The sequence below is a fragment of the Xyrauchen texanus genome, chromosome 6, assembly GCF_025860055.1.
Source record: "Xyrauchen texanus isolate HMW12.3.18 chromosome 6, RBS_HiC_50CHRs, whole genome shotgun sequence".
Lineage (NCBI taxonomy): Eukaryota > Metazoa > Chordata > Actinopteri > Cypriniformes > Catostomidae > Xyrauchen > Xyrauchen texanus.
In genome coordinates, this window is record NC_068281.1 from 45,832,293 (window position 1) to 45,852,906 (window position 20,614).

The following is a 20,614-nucleotide window of genomic DNA, read 5'->3' on the forward strand; positions in this document are numbered from 1 at the left end:
CACGATATACTTCTAATTTTGAATTCTTACACATGCGCTCCATTTTCCGAGCTCCTCTCTTGAGAGCATGATTGTGATCATTGTACCATGGTGCAGGGCTTATTTCTTAAATTTTCTTTAATCGAAGAAGGGTAACACTATCAAGAGTGCTAGAGAAGACTGCATTTATATTTTATGTTATTTCATCAAGTTCTTCTGGGCTTTGGGGTTTATTAAGAGTATGAGATAGATCTGAAAGTTTATTAGTGTTAGATAATTTTGTCATCTAATGTATTTAATTTATTTTGTTGATCTGCAATCCCCGTCTCGATACGGCTCAGCTGAGGGTAGAAAGAAATGACACAGAGTACCAATGCTATCAAATCTCTCTTCAACGTTTATTGTTTCAGCGTTCTGTTATATGGTCCAGAAAACCACATTCCACTGGACCCCACCAATGAAATAGTTCTTTACCTTATATGGGGGTGACATACATGTCTGAGCTACGTGTGAAACAATAACCTGGGGGAGTAGATTCAATTTAACTAATATATTCATCCAGTTTAAGCCAGGTTTCAGTCAAACAGAGCACATCCAATCTATGATCTGTAATCATTTAATTAACAATTAGTGCTTTGGTAGAAAGAGATCTAATGTTTAGTTGCCCTATTTATATATGATGTTTATATTTCATTTGTTTGTGTTGTTCAATTTTGACCTTAATAATTTTTGTTTAAATGATTTAGTGAGGGTTTTGTGGTTGGTAGTTTGGGGAACAGACACAGTCTCTGTGAGATATTTAGGTGATACTGTCTCTATGTGTTGTAGTTTATGGGACCTGTGTGACGTCTCAAGGCAGCTATTAGACATTCGGATTAAACAGTTTGTCTGCTTCCTGACCTGTGCAGCTGTTATTCAAATACTATCATTATTAAGACTATGTGCCAAATTACTAGAGAGGAGAGCGGCACCTTGCCTGGAGGGATGGAGTCCGTCTCTTTAGCAGGTCAGGTTTACCTCAAAAACTCTTCCAATTGTCTATAAATCCTATTTTGTTCTTCAGACAGCACTCAGACATCCAGCCATTCAGTGACACTAATTTACTATAAACCTCATCACCATGACTAGCAGGGAGGAGACCAGAGCATATTAAAGTGTCTGACATCATTTTCGCAAATTCACACACCTCTTTAAAGGGAAGCCGGACATCGTTAGTGCCAACATGAATAATAATTTTAGAAAATCTACATTTAGCATTAGCCAGCACTTGTAAATTTGATTTGATGTCAGACGCTCTGGCACCCGAAATTAAATTTACAATAGTGGCTGGAGTCTCTATTTCCACGTTCCTTACAATAGAATCACCAATAACAAGGGCTCTTTCAACATGATTCTCAGTGGGTGAATCACTGAGTGGGGAGAATCGATTGGAAACCCTAACAAGAACAGGAGAGTGATGTCTCTTTGCTGAGCGAGTATGCCGCCGAGACGTCACACAAATGCCCTACTGCGGGGGCTCTACAGCCGGAACCAAAGCGTGTTTGTTGCTCTCTGTACTACTCGCATCCGAAACAGTATCTACCGGCTTCTATTTCTCACTGACCTCCGCAAGCGTTCGGATGCGTGTCTCTAACTCATTAACCTTCTCCGTCAGCCTGACTAATTCTTTACATTTATCACATGTGAATCCCTCACTGCTGATGGAGGAGGCTATTGTAAACATGTGACATGCAATGCAGGAAGAAATAACATGAGGGTTTGAGATTGATGTGAATCCCTCAAGCAATTGTTTGCTGTTGTTGGTTGTTCTTGATAAGGGGTGTTTGAGATTGATCCAATAATCTTTGTAACACAGAGGAGCAAAACGGGTGCGCACTGAAAAATGCATACAGTTTAATTGCGATAAAAATAGAAAGCAGATGCAGGTGGAATATGCACGCAGTTGAATAATGAGAGAATAATGCGAGGGTAAACCCGATGCATGCTTAAAAATGGCAGATGTTAAGGATTAAAGGCTGAAAACAGATATATAAGCGATGCGAAAAATCTAGCAGGCTACAAACACAGACTCGAGCTAGGTGCCAGCAGCAACAGGTAAAATACATACAGGTGAAACAGTAGAAAAGCAGAAAAACCTGAAACGTGGTAAAATGACAAAGGATAAAACGATGAACGTATGAGAATAAGAATAAGCAATGCTAAGCAGGCTACAAACAGTCATGCAGCGTGCCATCAGCAACAGGAAGTCCAGTGACGTCGTAGTTTTTACAAAATTCTGGCTAGTCATCTTATCCCTTACACTACCAGAGCTAAGCTCATAGTGCAGCACCTGTGGGATAAAAAAGAGACTGGGATGACCCACACTTGCCCACAGATCTCAAGCAGACCTGGACAGAATGGGAGGAAGAACTGCCAAACCTACAGCATATTGTTCTTCCTAGGTGCTATACCAGCCCAGCTAAAGACACTAACATGAGCCAGCAAGATATCCTCATTTTCTGTGATGCCTCTGAAAGGGCCTATGTCTCAGTTGCTTACCTCCACACAGAGGATCATCAGGGAGAGGTAGAGGTGGCATTTCTTATTGCTAGATCATGAGTGGCACCTAAAAAACAACAATCGATTCGCCAGCTGGAACTCTGTGCAGCATTGACTAGAGCACAACTCGCTAAAGTAGTCAGAATGGAGTTGAACCTATCCATTCGCCAAATCATTCTGTGGACTGACTCCAACACAGTCCTTACTTGGCTTAAATCAGACTCTTGTCGATTTAAGGTGTTTGTTGGTACACAAGTTTCTGAGATTCAAGATATCACAGAGTAGCACACTTGCCATTATGTGCCATCTACCCTTAATTCAGCGTATGATATTACAAAAGGTAAAAGTCTTTATGAGCTGGGATCCGAAAGCCGGTGGTATCAGGGAAAGATCCTTTAAATATGTGGCCAGAAATCTCATGTCCTGTGACTGCAGATGATATGGAGCTCCGTAAAACGGCAGCCTGTTTTCTTGCCTGTTTCACCACCAGTTCATTATTCCCTGACATCAGTCAGTATAAGACATTTGAACAGCTCCTTCAATCCAGGGCCTGTCACAGGGCGGCTGGCAGTAATCCTACAGCTGAACACTAGACAGCTGCAACTGTCAGTGTTCTACAGCAAGCTCAGCAGGAATGCTCTCCTTCTGAATTGGAACAATTAAGAGCGGGTAAACCACTTCTCAGAAACAGCCAGCTAAAGACTCTAGCCCCTGAGCTTGACCCTGAAATGCAACTAATCAGAGTTGGAGGTTGCTTATGCTATAGCCCTCACTTAGATCCAGATACAGCACACCCTATTGTTCTAGATCCTAAACACCCTGTCTCTAAGCTTCTCATACAGAGTAATGGTTCTCAACTCCACCATCCAGGTTGCGAATGAGTTTTAACCGAACATCGGCGTAAATACTGGATTCTTCGTGGCAGAGAAGCCATCAAGCAGTGCCAACACATTTTTGTGGAGTGCCAGAAATGGAGGGGAAACCCTGAGTTACCAAAAATGGCAGACCTACCAACAGCCCGATTACGTTTATTCAAGCCTGCCTTTTATTCAACAGGAGTGGATTGCTTTGGTCCTTATACTGTTAAGGTAGGCCGAAGAAATGAAAAGCAGTGGTGCATCTTGTTCAAGTGCCTAAACATCCGGGCAGTTTACATCAATCTCCTACATAGCCTTGACTTTGATTCCTTTCTCATGGCACTCAGACGCTTCATAGCAAGATGAGGATAACCTTTTGAGCTCTTATCTGATCAGGGCACTAATTTCAAAGGAGGAGAAAGAGAACTGAAAGAGGCGTTCTCAGCTCTCGCCCCTGAACTGCAGAGAGAGCTGGCAAGCCAGCAAATTCAATTTTGTTTTAATCCCCCCAATTCAACTCACTTTGGTGTTGTTTGGGAACGAGAGATTTGCTCACTAAAACAAGCCTTGACTACTTGACAACTCTTGGTGCCCAGTCTGTTACCTTTGAAGTACTGCAAACTGTGCTAGTGGAGATCAAAGGTATCTTAAATTCCAAGCCACTGGGTTACACATCATCTGATATTTCTGATCTGGACCCTGTCACACCAAACTCCCTCCTTATGGGGCGTCCAGATTCATCACTTCCTCCCATAATGTACCTGAAGTCTGAACAGATCAGTCGACGAAGATGGCGCCACAGTCAGGTATTGGCTGATCACTTCTGGAAGCATTTCCTGAAGTATTACTTTCCTAACCTACAGACTCGCCAAAAGTGGCAAGATGAGAAATCAAATATTCAAATTGGCATTGTAGTTCTAATTGTTGACCCTCAGCTGCCCAGAGCACTCTAGTTGATGGGTCAGGTGTCAAAGGTATTCCCTGGAGTAGACAACAGAGTGAGAACAGCCCAAATTAAGGTGGGAGAGAAACTGTACACACGCCCAGTTGCACATCTTACACAACTACCTGCCATACCTGATTAAAGTAAAACTATTGTTAATGGTATTTAAGTTGTAGACCTTTTTTGTTATTGTGCACATTTCCTTCCAGAAATCTGAGGCGGCAGTAAAAAAGGCCATTGTTATTATTTCAATACTATGTTTTTATTAGTCCTATTTTCACAGTTCTACACTGGTCCGCATACAGAACTGTCCAGATCATGCAATCAGCGTTTAGAAAGTGATGAGCTGTGATCAGTTCCACCCCTAAACTGAGCTGAGCCGAAAGGGATGCAGACAGATGCAAGTTTTATTCTTAATACAATTTGTCTTTGCTGAAAGTTGTGTGCGTGACTATTAAGTAAGTAGAATGTATTCGGCTGTTTTATATCTCATGTACGCTATGCTCATTCCCTGTTTGGTAATATTGTGAAAGTTTACGGGAATTATTTAAAACACCAGTACAGGTGATTACCTTATATAACTTTCTAAAAAAAAAATCCATGTATATTTGCTTGGGGTTTTCATCAGTAATATTGTTATTATACCTAAGAGATTACTTCACAGGTATTTACAATCTTCATTTATGTGGGAAATTGTTGTATTTATACGCTTCTTTGAGTGATAAACAACTCAGTGAGCTCATGCGCTCTAACACATTATACAGAGTGGCTCGCTCATAGATTGGGTGTCAGGTTTCAGTTTCTCTGTAAAAGCAATACAGAGTGCATATATATAATGGCACATTTTCTCTTCTGTTATATATGAATCATTTGTATTAATTTATTTGAGTTTAGTGATTGCTGTTATTGTATTCATTGCGATTGTTGCACTGTATATACTTATGTTTTGCATTATTTTCTGTGTTTTAGAAAACCACACACATACCCGCATAAATGTATATGCGTAATCAAGCAAACTAAGCTCCATTACATTATTGTACTGCATATAAAATATAAATGGGACAATCTAAGGGCTTCCTTCAAACTTTTCTCATCTTAAACCATCTTCAAGAAAACCTCTTTCAGAACTTTGAACCCACTCCTATCATCCCCTACTTTGACCATTCAAACAACATACATCTACAACTGTAGCACCTTCAAATCTTTAATAAAATACAAACTTTTCTTTTCTTTCTCAACATTCTCTTTTCATTCAATAACACTTACTTTAGCCTTCTGTTCATGCAAAACTTTACATTTCCAACACCTATTTTGTAACCCTTCATCTTATTATTAACTTATTCCCAATCTGTTTTTGTTGTTGTTTAAATAAAGTCAAAGAAATTTCTTAGGAATATTTAATCTCTTTCTTGCTCTCAGGAGAAGAAATGTCCATTCTATCAGATCAAATAACACAAAAAACCTTGTAAGCTAAGAGAAAAATAAGTCAAATTTAAACAGAAGAAATTAGTAGTGAAGAGGCACCATGGAAAGAACACTAGAACATTGTAAAATATTGGTCTCAAATTTGTAACAAAAACTGTATATAATTCAACCATCCCTATAACTGATTTTAGTGCGCACATTTCTGAATATTTCTCAGCTGCCTAATCTTTTCTGCCACTGAGTTTGGGGCCCCTTATCTGTGTGGAAACACTGAACCGGTAGGCCTCATAGTCTTGGAAAAACCTTGCACCTGTCTTGTTCAATTGTTTCCACCAGATAACCCTAATAAAATAAATAAACTAGTTCAACAATGTTGATCAAAGGCTGCATGAAATGTGCCAGCATTCTCCACCATTTACTGTAAGGAAATACAGTTATACTCAGTAAAGAGACCAGTATGAACAAAGAAGACCAGGAGTCAATGTAGAAGTTTCAATCAATGAAATGGAAGTTTACTGAAGACAAAGTTCTCCACATTTCCAAAGGCAAAAACTGAAACAGAAAATGAGTTGAGGATCTAACCTCAAACTTACATAGATTACAAAAACAACAGTAATTATAGGCAATTACATAATTAGACAGAACACAACATTTCTCTCAAGGTTGAGAACTTCACTGGGACACTAACCTTATCCAGCTGGAACAAACATGATGAGAGGACAATACGTCCAAATACAACAGAGCCAAGTTTGCAGAAGTATACACTTTTAGTGATGAATGCTAAGAATGTATTTGTGTCAGTAATTAATGACCTAAAACATAACACAATAAAACTCTTACTTTGATCAATTAAATAGTGACAACTAACATGTGTATTTGTATTCTGAGAACTAGGCTAAATGTGTAAATACTGTTAACTGCATTCCTGACAGAAATCAGACTCTCAGTCATACCTCAGGGGACAAATACACAAAATGACCTGCAACATTTATGATATATATAACAATCTTAATAAATGCACATGGTTTAAAAACACAATGATTACACCTTTTGATTATAACTACATAAACAGGGGCAGGGGCAACTGTGGCTCAGTTGGTAGAGCGGGTCGGCTGCCAATCACAGGGTTGGCGGTTCGATTCCCGGCCCACACGACTCCACGTGCCGAAGTGTCCTTGGACAAGACACTGAACCCCAAGTTGCTCCCAAGGCTAGCACCTTGCATGGTGTGAGTGTGAAAGGGTGATTAGGACACAGTGTATAGTGCTTTGGTAACCTCTAAGGTTAAGAAAAGACCCTTTTATTGGGTAACTTAATCGAGCATTCAAACTGACACCCCCCCCCCGCCTGTTTGTGTTGTCATATGAGCACATAGATTTCTCCTAGCCAATCAGCGAAGATCAGGCTATGTCACTGATAGTCACACCATGGCATCTGACCAATCAGAAGTTGCGCAGAGCATTTCAAACTTCAGTGTCTTTCCGGATTTTGGAAAGTGAGGTTATGCGCTACTACCTACTCCCACATCAACGCTAATAACTTTGAAACAAAAAATGGTAAGTTGAAGAAACACACATTCTATGGCAATAGTTGTGCAACATGTTAAGATAGATGTTGTTTGCATAGATTTCTTAGAAAGAAAGTGACATTTGTGGCATGAAAAATGGTGAGACCATATTTGATCATACGCCCGTTCACGTAAGATTAGCGCAAGTGATAGCAAGTCCATATTTAGACATACGCCCTATGCGTATAGAAAGCCATACTAGGCACTGGATGTTATCACAGGTTTGAATAACATTATACAGTGATCCAGTGGGAAACGTAACACATTTATAGACATTTTCAAGCCATAGATATTGAAATATGTGTGGTTTTGGTCAGTTTTATGACCTTATAACAGTTTTTAATACTTATAATGCTATTTTGCACTTCTTATTATACATTTACACTTTATGTGTCAGTTTTATGCCCTTGAAACAGTTTTTATCATAGTTAAATGCCATGTACTGGTGTTTATTTTTACTGTGAGACTTATTACTGCTAAAATAAGTAATACCACCAGTACGTATAATGCTATTTTTCTTCTTATTTATATTTCAGTAGATCTGCACTTCACTGCTACTTAACAAATAACTCAAACTGGGCTTGATATTGACTCAAAAATGTACTCTCTTTTCTTTGCAGCTATCTACGCAGCTCTTTTATGGCAAAAGAGAGACTGTTGTGCCAGCCCACCCCAGCATCAGTGATGATGAGGGCTCTGAGGAGGAAGATGATGATGTGGCAGACCCTGACTTCCGTCCCACCCACCCACAACCTAGACACTCCAGGCTAGAGTGATATAGGCCCCTCTGCCAAGACGAAGTGTGTGCAGCCTGCATTGGCGGTGCTTGAAGATGATGATGACGACGATGATGAAGAGCCAGCACCACAAGCAAAGAGGCCAACTAAGAAGGGGAGGCCAGCAGCCAGGCTAACCACCTGAAGGAAGGCTGACCTGGACAACCCTGCCCTGCCTGAGTACCAGCACTGTCCCCCAGACTTCATTGAGACTCCATTTCAGTACTTCAGCAGGTACTTCAGCCCCCAAGTCATCAAGCACATAACATACCAGACCAACTTGTATGCAACCCAGAAGAACATCAACACCACCTTCACCACCACTGAAGACGAGATGATGAACTTTGTGGCTATCCTGATCTACATGGGGATTGCTGAGCTGCCTGCCATTGAAGACTACTGGGCAATGGAGACCAGGGTCACTCAAGTCGCAAACCTCATGTCATTGAAGAGGTTCAGGCTGATGAAGAGGCTTGTCCACTTCAACGACAACACCCAGATCACTGGCACCATCGACCGATTCTTCAAGGTGCGACCACTGTTCAGTCATCTGAATGCTGCCTTCAGGAGTGAGCCACAGACCCCCAAGCAGCCTGTGGATGAGGTCATGGTTGCCTACAAAGGCAAGACAGCTGGGAACCTGAGGCAGTACATCAAGAACAAGCCGGACAAATGGGGATTCAAGTTGTTTGCTAGGGCTTCTGAGGATGGCTTCATCCATGACATGGTGCTGTATCAAGGGTAGAATACGCTGAAGGCCCACGGTGTTCCCCTGACACCTGAACAAACAGCCATGGGTGTCAACAGCCAGATAGTCTCTGTCCAAGCCAGCACCATGTCCTCCTCCACCACCACAGCCATCTTTGCGGACAACTTCTTCACCAGCCTGGAGATAGTGCGGTACCTCAAGGACAAGAACTGCAGGTACACAGGGACAGCCAGGGACAACAGAATAGGCAAGCCTCCACTCAAAATCATCAAGGATGGAGAATAAGGAGAATAAGGCTGTCCCTCGTGGTACGTATGACTACGTCACCAGTGACAATGGGATCCTGGCCCTCAGGTGGAAGGACAATAGGATCGTCACTCTGCTGTCAACAGACATGGGGGCAGAGCCCATTTCCTCAGTCTACAGGTACTGCAGTGAAACCAAGAGGAAGGAACAAGTAAGCTGCCCTGCTGTCATCAAAAGCTACAATGCCAACATGGGGGGCATTGACAAGAGTGACATGCTGGTCCATCTCTACCGCACCCCCATGAAATCAAAGAGGTGGTACATGCGCATGTTTGCCTACTCTGTGGATGTCAGCCTCACGAATGCCTGGGTTTTCTACATGCGGGACTGCAAGGCTATTGGCCTTCTGGATGGCCTGTCTTTAAAAAATTTAGAATCCAGGTGTTCAGGGAAGCTAGGTCAGTCACATCACATCCCCGAAGGAGCTCAGCATCTCCAGGCAGCCTCAGCACTTCTGCTGACATCCCCACACCTGTCCAGGGACACCGCAGCTACAATCCAGATAGTTATGTGCGGTTTGACATGTCCCTGTTCCACGCCCCTGTCTACATTAACCGCCAGACCTGCAAAAACGTGGTCTGCAGGGTCTGCAAGGTCCATCTGTGACTCAATGCTGGCCGCAACTGCTTCATTAAGTACCACGAAGCCTAATTCGCTGGACTTGACAAAAAAAAATGTTCTAATAATAATTTAAAATGTTCCTAATAATAATTACAAATGTTCCTAAATAAATAGTTTTATGTTTGTAACAAGTTTATGTGTTTTTATTATATTTTTATATATACACTTTTTAGGGGAAAAAAATTACCCTAGACTGGTGAGGATATGGTAACTTCATTGCCCTTGATTTCCAACCTAAAAAACTATTTACTCACAAATGTTTAGAAGTCTTATAATATCCTCCAATAACACTCTATGGTTGAAATTTAGAATTTCCAAGTATTTCAATGAGTGCCCTACAAGCCCCTTCACATCGTAGACACATTGTGATCAGTTCACACATGATTGTTCTTTAAGGAGAAATTATATCTTGCTTTTTTCCTTCTAAATTTCATACATTTGTCAGGCAAATAAAGATGAACTTTGCTCACTGTGACAACCCTGAACAATTATTTTTTCTATGAGTCAGTAGAGAGCTTGAGTGGCTGAAACTCTTCTTACATGATTTGCAGTGGTATGGCTTCTCTCCAGTATGTACTCGCTCATGTTCTTTCAAGTTTCCTGACGTAAAGAAACTCTTCCCACATGAAGTGCATTGGTAAGGCCTCTTTCCAGAATGCAATCTCTCATGTTCTTTCAGGTTTCCTGACCTAAAGAAACTCTTTCCACATGAAGTGCAGTGGTACGGCCTCTCTCTTGTATGTATTATCATGTGTGCTTTCAGGTTTCCTAACCTAATGAAACTCTTCCCACATGAAGTGCAGTGGTACGGCTTCTCTCCAGTATGCACCACCTCATGTTTTTTCAGACTTCCTGAACTAGTGAAACTCTTTCCACATAAATTGCAGTGGTATGGTTTCTCTCCAGTATGCATTCTATCATGTTTTGTCAGGTTTCCTGAACTAGTGAAACTCTTCCCACATGAGGTGCAGTGGTACGGCTTCTCTCCAGTATGCACCCTCTCATGTTTTTTCAGGTTTTCTGAAATAGTGAAACTCTTTTCACAAAATGAACACTTGTAAGGTTTTTGTACAGTATGGATTCTTTTGTGGCGTTCCAAGTCGTAAACTTTGTGAAAGGCTTTCCCACATTCAGAGCACACATGATCTCTCACACCAGTGTGTTTTCTCTGATGGTCTTTTAAACTGTGCAGATATGAAAAACTCTTTCCACAAAGAGAACACAAGTAAGGCTTCTCATTTGCATGACTTTTCAGGTGTGTTCTTAAGACTGATCTTGAAGAAAATGTTTTGCCACACTGATCACAGCTATATGACTTTTCTCCAGAGTGAAATGACAAATGGCTTTTGAGACTATGTGCCAGTCTGAAACTCTTCCCACACTGTTGGCATGTGAAAGGCTTCTCGCCAGTGTGAATTCTCATGTGATTATGAAGACTTCCTTTACGTGTAAATGTATTCCCACACTGATGGCAGGAGAAAGATTTTTTGGCTCTTGTTCTTCGAGCTCTTTTTTGTGAAAAATTACTTTCAGTCTGTGAGTCATTAAAAGACTTTTGTTCCATTTTGAAACTATAAGGTGTCTGATCCCGATGGGGTTTCTCATCCACTTCATTCAGTTGGGGACTTTCCTCCATCGCATCCATCAGCTCTAAAATGAAAAAACAAAATAGTCTGCATTCATTTCAAAGGACAAATATTAAAATTAAGGAAAGGAAGCTACAGGGGTCAAGTAAGGCATTTATTACGACATATGTTTAGAAGAACATCTCAGGTCTGTTGGACCTAACAATACAAGTGACTCAGACCTTTGTAGCTCATTAACGAAACATAAACGTAATCCATATGACTCCAGTGTTTAAATCTGTTGGGGTTCTGGACTGACCTGCTTCATTGTTTGCAGTGCTTTTGTTTGTGTCTGTGTTTGACAGCTCGCCACAAACACAGACTGGTCTGTTTACCTTCTGTTTGATAGTTGTCACATGTTGGTGCACATGTGTTGCAATTCTATTAATCAGTGCACTGGCTCGTTTGTCCGAGTATTGTCGCCTGTTACTCCTGTATTTATTTCCCTCCTTTTACTCACCTCTTCACTGGGTTTTCTTTAATTATTTCTCAGACTACTCTGCCCTTTGCTACTAGTGTTAGTTTTGAGCAATTTCTCCACTCTCACAGTTCTAGTTTAGCAACTTTTCTATGGATAATTCAGTTTATCTTGTATTACATTTTCTGGCGCCAATCTCTGTTGTCCCTGTGGATGAACCATTGTATTTTGAATAAATAAACATACTTCCCCTTCTGCATGTTTGTGTGTACCAGCTCAGGGTGTGCAATCCTCCTCTCTCCTCAGACCCCAGGAAGTGGCTGGCTCCAGAACATTTCTCGCTACAATACACGCTCGAGCCTAGTTTGCCCAAAGGCTGTGACTGTTCTCCCTAGTTGGAACAGATTCATTTCCGTGAGGCCACCAGCAGTTCAAGTATCTCTATCTGTGTTTTGTTTTCCTGAAGTCTACAATAAATCACTATTACTTGCATCTGCTATTAGATTCAGTCTCCTTCTTTAAGCCCTTGTAAAATCCATATCTTCAAAAGCAATATAATAAGTGTGGGTGAGAAACAGAACAATATTTAATTCCTCTTTTACTCCAAATCTCACCCACCCCTATTATATAGCTTCTGAAGATATGGATTTAAACACTGGTCTCATGGATTCCTTCTATGTTTTCTTTGTGATTTTTGGAGCTACAAAGGTCTGATACCCATTCACTTGCATAGTAAGGACCAACAGATTTGATATATTCTTCTAAAAATCTTTGTTTGTGTTCAGCCAACAGTTGTGTTGAAAGTCATACACATCTGGGATGGCATCAGTGTGAGTAAATGTTGAGAGAATTTTCATTATTGGGTGAACTATCCCTTTAAGCTGTACTGAATATTTTTTATTGATCAGATCTGCATCTTTATTAATCAGTCATGCATCTTTTTTATGATTAACATTTTTATTGATTCCACAAAGACAAAGAAAAAACTAAAATATTTATACAATGAATCAACATTTATCTCCCACTACCACCCCTCCCCAATCAATAACCCCATCACCACCCCAAACGAACATCCCGGTGGTCTTAAATAAGTACACACACACACACACACACACACACACACAGAATAAAAAAAAATATATATATATATACATATACATATACACACACACACATATTTCTTTGTATTTGCCTCCTACGTCGATGACCGCCCCATCACTCAAAACACAAGAGTAATCCGAATGCCCAACACATTACACACAAAAACTCTGTACCTTCGACCAAAATTCCTGGATCTCAGCACACCACCAAAAAACATGGGCCGTGTCTCCATCCTCCGATTGGTGATGCCAGCAGGTGGGTGTGTCTTTAAGACCAAGCCTATATAGTGCAGTATAGTCCAATAGAATCTATATAGAATCTTCAATTGTATAAGTCGCACCCTTGCATCTCCAGATACTTGACTTCATGTTTTTTAGAATCCTAGCCCACACTCCATCCTCCAATAACAAATTAAAATCTTTCTCCCATAATCTCTTGATAGAGGTTAAAGCTCCATCCCCCAGACTCTGAACTAGCAGAGAGCAATACACTGATGCCTCGTGACCTTTTCCAAATGCAGTAAATACCACTCCCAGAGTGTCTGCCGCTTTAGGGGTGGTTTATGCTACTCCCAAAAATAGTACAGAACAGGTGGCGCAACTGTAAATACCTAAAACTGATCTGGGAATCCCAAAATGTTGAACCAAATTATCAAAAGATCTCAACACTAAACTCTCATATAGGCCACTGAGTGTAGTAACCCCCCTTACAATCCACTCTGATCAGCAGAAGGGAAACTTATCAATACATCAATTTGGGTTTAGCCATATGCTCGAGGCAGCATTCAAATAAATGTCCGATTCAAACACTCTGGACACTTTTGTCCATACCGAGTGCAAATGCGAGATAGCGGGTGTAACTTAACTTCTCTGGTTAGTTTGATAGAAAGGCTTTGCAATGGAAAATAGGTGCAAGAATCTCCTGTTCAATACAAAACCAGGGAGGGGCTCAGGTGGAAGCAACTAATAAGCCAAATGTCTGAGACAGAATGCATAATAATAATACAAATCTTGGGTAGTCCTAGCCCACCATTGTCAATTGGCCTATGTAACTTTTTTAAATGCAATTTGGGATGCTTACCATTCCAAATTAAGGTCTATGCTATGCTATCAAATTGCTTTAAATCAGAGAGGGGACATCTACCAGGAGAAATTGTAGCAGGTAGTTGAATTTTGGAATACAACTCATTTTAATAACATTAACTTTACTGTGGCAGCGAGGGCGTGGTCAAGTGTCCGCCTGGAGAGAGAAAGAGCGGTAAGGGTGCTTACACCCAAGCTAAATTATGCCTAACACCTGTTTGTGATTACAGTGAACACGGGGAGAACGGCATAAAAGAGTGACATAGCCAGCAGATCAAGAGAGAGTCTGGATCAGAGAGAGTTGTGTGAACACGAGGCATTATTTTGTGAAGCTGAAACCGTATGTGTTATAGTGAAGCTGTCATGTAGTGTGAAAGTGCAAATAAAAGACCACTCCCTTGAGTTAAAGGAGCCTGTTGTCCGCTGTCATTTGTGGAGTCTTTACACTGGTGCCGAAATCCGGGACGAATAATAGTACAACGTCTGCCAAGAAGGACGGCGGAGTGGCAGACGTATGGCGGATCATACCGGATACGGTAAGTGTCAAGGGGTGTACTCACCAAGCATTGGTGGATACAGGTTGTAATCAAACCACCATCCACCAATGCTTGGTTCAACCCGAGGCTTTGGTCACAGTTAAACTGGTGAGGGTGAAGTGTGTGCATGGGGATATTCACAAGTATCCTATGGTGACCCTGGTGATCAAATTCCAGGGAAAAAACATAGAGTGGAGGCCGCGGTTAGTTCCTGCCTCACCCATCCGCTGATTTTGGGGACTGATTGGCCGGATTTTAGAACTGTATTAAAGGGGATTTGCGTGGATGGGTCCTGCACTAAAATAGGAAGATGTGAGATGTGCGAGGCGGAGCCTGGGCAGTCCTCGACAGCTCCACGTCAGAATGTCGAGGGGGTGGGGGACTTCCCTCCCTGAGGGGGACTTCCCATTGGAGCAGTCGCGGGACGAAACCCTCAAGCACGCCTTCGAAAAAGTGAGAGTAATCGATGGTCAACAACTCCAGCCGGACATCGCTCTTTCATATCCCTATTTTGCCATTATAAATGAGCGGTTGTACAGAGAGACACAGGATGCTCAAACGGAAGAAAATACAACCCAGCTTTTGATACCACGGAGCCGTCGGGAAATGGTATTCCAGACGGCTCATTATAATCCCATGTCGGGTCACTTAGGAGAAAGGAAAACACTACACTGTCTAATAGCCTGTTTTATTTGTCGGGCATTGGCGGCGATGTCCGCAGGTGGTGTGCGGCGTGCCGTGAGTGTCAGCTGGTAAAACCACCAGCCACCCCAAAAGTGCCATCGAGGTGCCCTTCAAGAGAATTGGGATGACCTCGTCGGGTCATTAGAACAGACAGCACGCGGACATCGCTTTGTATTGGTCCTAGTGGATTATGCAATGCAATATCCAGAAGCAGTGCCTCTGAGCAACATCTCAGCATGTAGTGTTGCAGAGGCACTCTTCAAAAGGGAATTTGCACCGGGAGAAAATGTACTCGTATTACTCCCAACATCGACCTCCAAATTACTCATAAATAATACAAAATAAAAAAACTTATAAAGTACTTGTTATGTTGAGCAGACTTCTTCATGCTCAGGAATTCAAACAAGGTCTACCAGTTCTTCAAAAATGCATTCAAAATCTATTTTGGTCGCTAGTGGATTAGCAGATAATTCCCTCTCTGATGACTACATAATCGATCGGTCTCTCGATGTCTGACAATCTTGTAACCAACTCAGACAATTTTGTTTCCATTGCAGTAATCGATCGATGTATTACAGCAAGAGTCGGCAACAACTTTCGTCAGCATTACAGACATGTTGGACGGTTGATGCTGGATTTCTCCCACCACACCGTCCAAACCGAGTCCCTGGTCCACAGGCCCGTCAGAGGTTTCAGCTTCAGCACAAAGTGTTCATTAAATATCTCCAAATCCCGAGGATTATGTACCAGTAACCGGTGAGTCGAATCTCACCAGTTTATGACTTAAAAATAATTAAAAACTAGCAAAGTGCGCAGAGCTCGGCCTTTAAACTTCTGCTCCTCACATGCCGTCATGTAAATCCTCTCAGTCATGCATCTTTAATGATCAGTTATGCATCTTTATTGATCAATTATGCATCATTACAGATCAGGTTCATGAAATTTCATGAATTTTAATGCAAAAAATATCTCCTAAACTCAAGACAGCTTAGAAGTCCACCTGAAGACTTCTAATCCCCTAGGAGTGACTCACAAATGATCCTACTGTCGTCAATCCACATTAAAAACAATGTTTTAGAATATTATTATGACATCAGTGTTTTCATGATTGCAAAGTTTGTTAGAGATGCAGTTAACTCTCTCACAAACCACAATAACCCAATTACACCACAGATACATTTTGCAACTTTGAGCTCTCAGGCCACAGGCATATTGAAATGGGATGAATTGGGAATTTCTGTAATTTGTCAGTAGAATAATCTGCCCCCGCCCAACTGCACATCGTCTGAAAATTCATAGTGTATGTTTTCTTGTGGATGAGCACTCACTTCAGAGAAAAAAATATCTATCTATCTATCTATCCATCTAAAACGTCATCCATAGCAATAAGGTCAACTCCACCTTACTCTTATCTTAAGAATTCTTTACTAAAACATTTACTAAACGTTTTGTGAATAGCTTTAAATCAAAAACTCCTAGTTATGAACTCTTTGGAGAAAAGATTTTTATCTCACCTCTAGGAGTTCTCCAAAGAGTTCATAATCAGTAATGCATCATCAGGGTTTGAAATTAACTTTTTGGCTCACAGGCCACTGTGGCTAGTATTTTCCAAGGTCACTAGCCACTCAGCATTTTCACTAGTCAAACTCCCCCACCTCACAAAAATTGGTAAAGCTAACTGGAGACGATTACTGCATGCATTTGTTTGGATATTTTATTTGAACAAGCATGATATTACTTTTCAGTTATTACTTTTACTTTCCATTACTTACAGTTCAAGGATGGGCAAGGAGGAGGCAGGAACCGGCTGAATAGTGAACATAAAAGTTTAATGATAAAAATGTAACTTAAAACAACATAAAACATAAACAGTAACACACAACATGGCCACACCCTCATCCTCGTCAAATTCCTCCACTGCCCGATTCAGGCCAGGGCACCACCGTTCTGACAATATTTAGTAATTTGCTTTTTGGTAACATTATTATTTGTATTACATGTTATCTCTATGGACCGTGAAATGTAAGGTTTTATCTATAATGTTATACAGTGTACAATAAACAGCTGTTCTACTAAATTATGCTCAGGAGAAATTCAATTCAAAATTAACCTAAAACCCCGGTTCCCGAAATAGTTGGGACAGTATGAAAAATGCTAATAAAAACAAAAAACAAAGTTGAGACAAGGGCAAATTGAGACTAATAACAATTTGAGTTTAAATAGCAAGGAGACGTGAAACAGGAGATGTTAAACAGGTGAGGCAATCGTGTCATAGTATATAAGGAGCCTCCAAAAACAGCCTAGTCCTTCAAGAGCAAGGATCATTCGAGACTTGTCAATTTGCCAACAGATGCTTCAGCAAATAATCCAGCACTTTGAGAACAATGTTCCCCAAAGACAAATTGGAAGGATTTTGGGCATTTCACCCTTTCAAGTGCACAATATAGTTAAAAGATACACAGAATCTGGTAAAATCTCGGTGCGTAAAGGGCAGGATGAAAACCACTTCTGAATGTGTGTGATCTCTGATCCCTCAGATGTTACTATCTTAAAAAACATCATTCATCTGTAATGGATATCATGAACCTGAGCTTGGGATTACTTTAGTAACCTTTGTTAGTTAACACCACTTGCTGCTGCAGCCACAGATGCAAGTTAAGACTTTACTATACAAAGTAGAAGCCATACATCAACACTGTTCAGAAGCGCTGCTGATTTCTTTGGGCTCAGTCTCATCTGAGATGAAAAGTAGAACAGTGGAACTGTGTTTTTTGGTCCAACGAATATACGTTTTTAAAAACACAGTTGTTGTGTTCTCCAGGCCAAAGAGGAAAAGGACTATCCAAGCTGTTATCAGCATCAGGTCCAAAAGCCAGTGTCTGTATAGGCCAGCGGTGTGTCAGTGCCAATGGCATGGGTAACTCGCACATCTGTAAGGGCACCATTACTGCAGACAGATATGTACAAATATTGGAGCAATATATACTGCCATGTTCTTCCAGGGACGTCCCTACATTCTCCAGCAGGACAACTTCAAGCCACATACTGCCTAGATTACAAGAGTGTGGGTGCTGGTTTGGCCTGCCTGCAGTTCTGACTTGTCTCCAGTTGAGAATGTGTGGTGCATTATGAAGCACACCATATGGCAATGAAGACCTGTACAATTGAGCAGCTGAAGACCTGCATAATGGATGATTGGGGGAAAAATACACTTTCCAACCTTAAAAAAAACATGTGTCCTCAGTGCCCAAATGCTTTATAAGTGTTATTAGAAGAAATGGTGATGTTTTGCAGTGGTAAACACTTGAAAGTCCCAACATTTTTGGAGCGTGTTGCAATCATCTGATTTGAAATTACTGATATATATATATATATATATATATATATATATATATATATATAAACATAAAATGAAATTCAAAGGGTAAAACATCATATAATGTGTAGTTGTAGTGCTTTCAATATAACACAGGGGGAATATAATTGACAAATCATACTGTCCCAACTTCTTCGGAACTGGGATTGTATATCGCAATATGTATCGCCTCGGTGTCATGATATTGTTGATGATTTATAGCCCTAACAAATTATAAATTTTCTTAAAAAAAAAACACAAAGGTGAGCCATTATTTGACTGCCATATTAACCTACAGTGCATTCATAAAGTATTCAGACACCTTCATTTTTTTCACATTTTGTTATGTTGCAGCCTTATGCTAAAATGCTTTATATAATTTTTTCCACATCAATCTTCACTCCATACACCATGATGACAAAGCAAAAAACTGATTTTTGATAACTTTGACAAATTTATTAAAAAGAAAAACCTGGAATAAATGTTATTTTTCTCAAGAGCTACATGTAGGGTTGCCACCCGTCCATGATTTTCTGGGTTTTTGACCATTTTCTGGAAAAATAAAATTCCATTTCAGCATGCAAAGTGTCCCATGATGAGCACTTTAGCACATGGGTAATGTTCCCTCTGCGTGGCCACTCTCAAGAGCCACAAACCTTAAATGTATGTGCTGTATGCAAAAACATGTGCAGTAGAAAATTAGTCATTCAAATATAAGGAGAGACATTATTTTGTGTGTCTGAAAACAAAAAAGGTCTAAAAGTACTGTATCTATATGTTGACTTACAAAACAAGCTTAAAGATGGTGAACTTTGACTCAGATTTTGACTTAAACTTGAATTCAACATGTTTCTAAGAGAGCATAATATGTGTTCTTAATAGGATTTTTGAATTAGTGGTCAACAGATAAGGGGATTTCAGTGGTCTATTCTTAAATTCTTATAATGAATGTTAATAAAAACATTTATTAAAATAGTTGTATTTATTATATTAGTGTTTATCACAAAGCAGATGTTTTGGTTGCTGTACTTGTAAAGCACTAAATAATTAAGACAAGAAAGCTTCAAGGATTTTAAAATTTGCTCAGTGCTAAAAGTAAATATCAGCTAGCATATTAAGACTTTCTAAAACTATGTAAGAACATAAATGTCTCACAATAGACTGAACAACCTGGCACTCTTGTCAGTTCAGAAATGTTTTTTAATGTATTGCTTGATTACTGAGTGCACATTTAAATACGAGAATGTTTCAATTTATAAGCCATTTAATTTGCTGCATTGATTGATTAAATAGTTAGTTTTCAGTAATTAATAATTAACTACCAACAAGGACTCATAGAATCACGTCACTTTAAGCTTTATAAATGTAATCTTTATGAAAAGACAATAATAAATCATGAAGAATGGACACAAACCTCTTTGTTCCTCAGTATCTTCATTTTTCATGACATTTGAACTGCATGATTCTGGATAACTCATGTCCTCACTCTCTTCTTTAATAAACATCATTTTACAATGTTTTATCCCGCAGATCTCAGTTGAAACACCTGGAGTTATTCCTGTTCGTGTTTAAACAAGTCTTAGTTTAGGATGATGAGAATATTGGCGACATTTATAAACATGAATTCGATGCTCGAAAACTGTAGAAACAAAACAAAAATTCCAGAAGTTTCTGCAGGTTTATGATTACCAATAGAGAAGATCGTTTACTGTTTTGAACGTCTCTGCAAACGTGTGTTAAACATCATATAATATAGAAACTTTGGTGCATTTATTTTTCCATTGCTGCATGTATTTGTTTAAAAGTGAATGTTTATAATACTCTGCAAATCTCTGAGAGCGCCGCCATGTTTGCGTAACGTCAGACAACAGCAACTCGGAGGGGACATTCTGAACCGCTTTTCTTGCGTTCGTTCAGTACGTGATTTGTCGTGGTAAATAAAGCATTTAAAAATCTGAACGTTTGTCGTGTAAAACGCTTAACGTGGCTACTACAACAGGAGTAAACTAATACATTTTCACCTGCTGAAGATAAAATCTTGTAGAACCTCTTTTCTAAATTCTAAAGCAATCTTTTCACTTCAAATGTGTCA

At 40.2% G+C, this 20,614-nt stretch overlaps 1 protein-coding gene across 1 annotated transcript; it reads right to left on the minus strand.

Moving 5' to 3' along the window:
- Positions 1-10,186: 10,186 nt before the first annotated feature.
- Positions 10,187-20,360, minus strand: LOC127644898 (zinc finger protein 501-like). The gene is made up of 2 exons (XM_052128336.1): positions 19,937-20,360; positions 10,187-11,371 (listed from the first exon to the last, which is right to left on the minus strand). Exons 1-2 carry the CDS (start codon positions 20,028-20,030, stop codon positions 10,188-10,190), a joined length of 1,278 nt encoding a protein of 425 aa, XP_051984296.1. The 5' UTR covers positions 20,031-20,360; the 3' UTR covers position 10,187.
- Between the last annotated feature and the right edge of the window lie 254 nt (positions 20,361-20,614).

Excerpts from the sequence above, each read along its gene's own strand:
- LOC127644898 (XM_052128336.1), bottom strand. The coding sequence starts at position 20,030 with ATGATGTTTATTAAAGAAGAGAGTGAGGACATGAGTTATCCAGAATCA. Across the intron at positions 11,372-19,936 it reads AGATACTGAGGAACAAAGAG|AGCTGATGGATGCGATGGAG; the intron begins GTTTGTGTCCAT and ends TTTTCATTTTAG.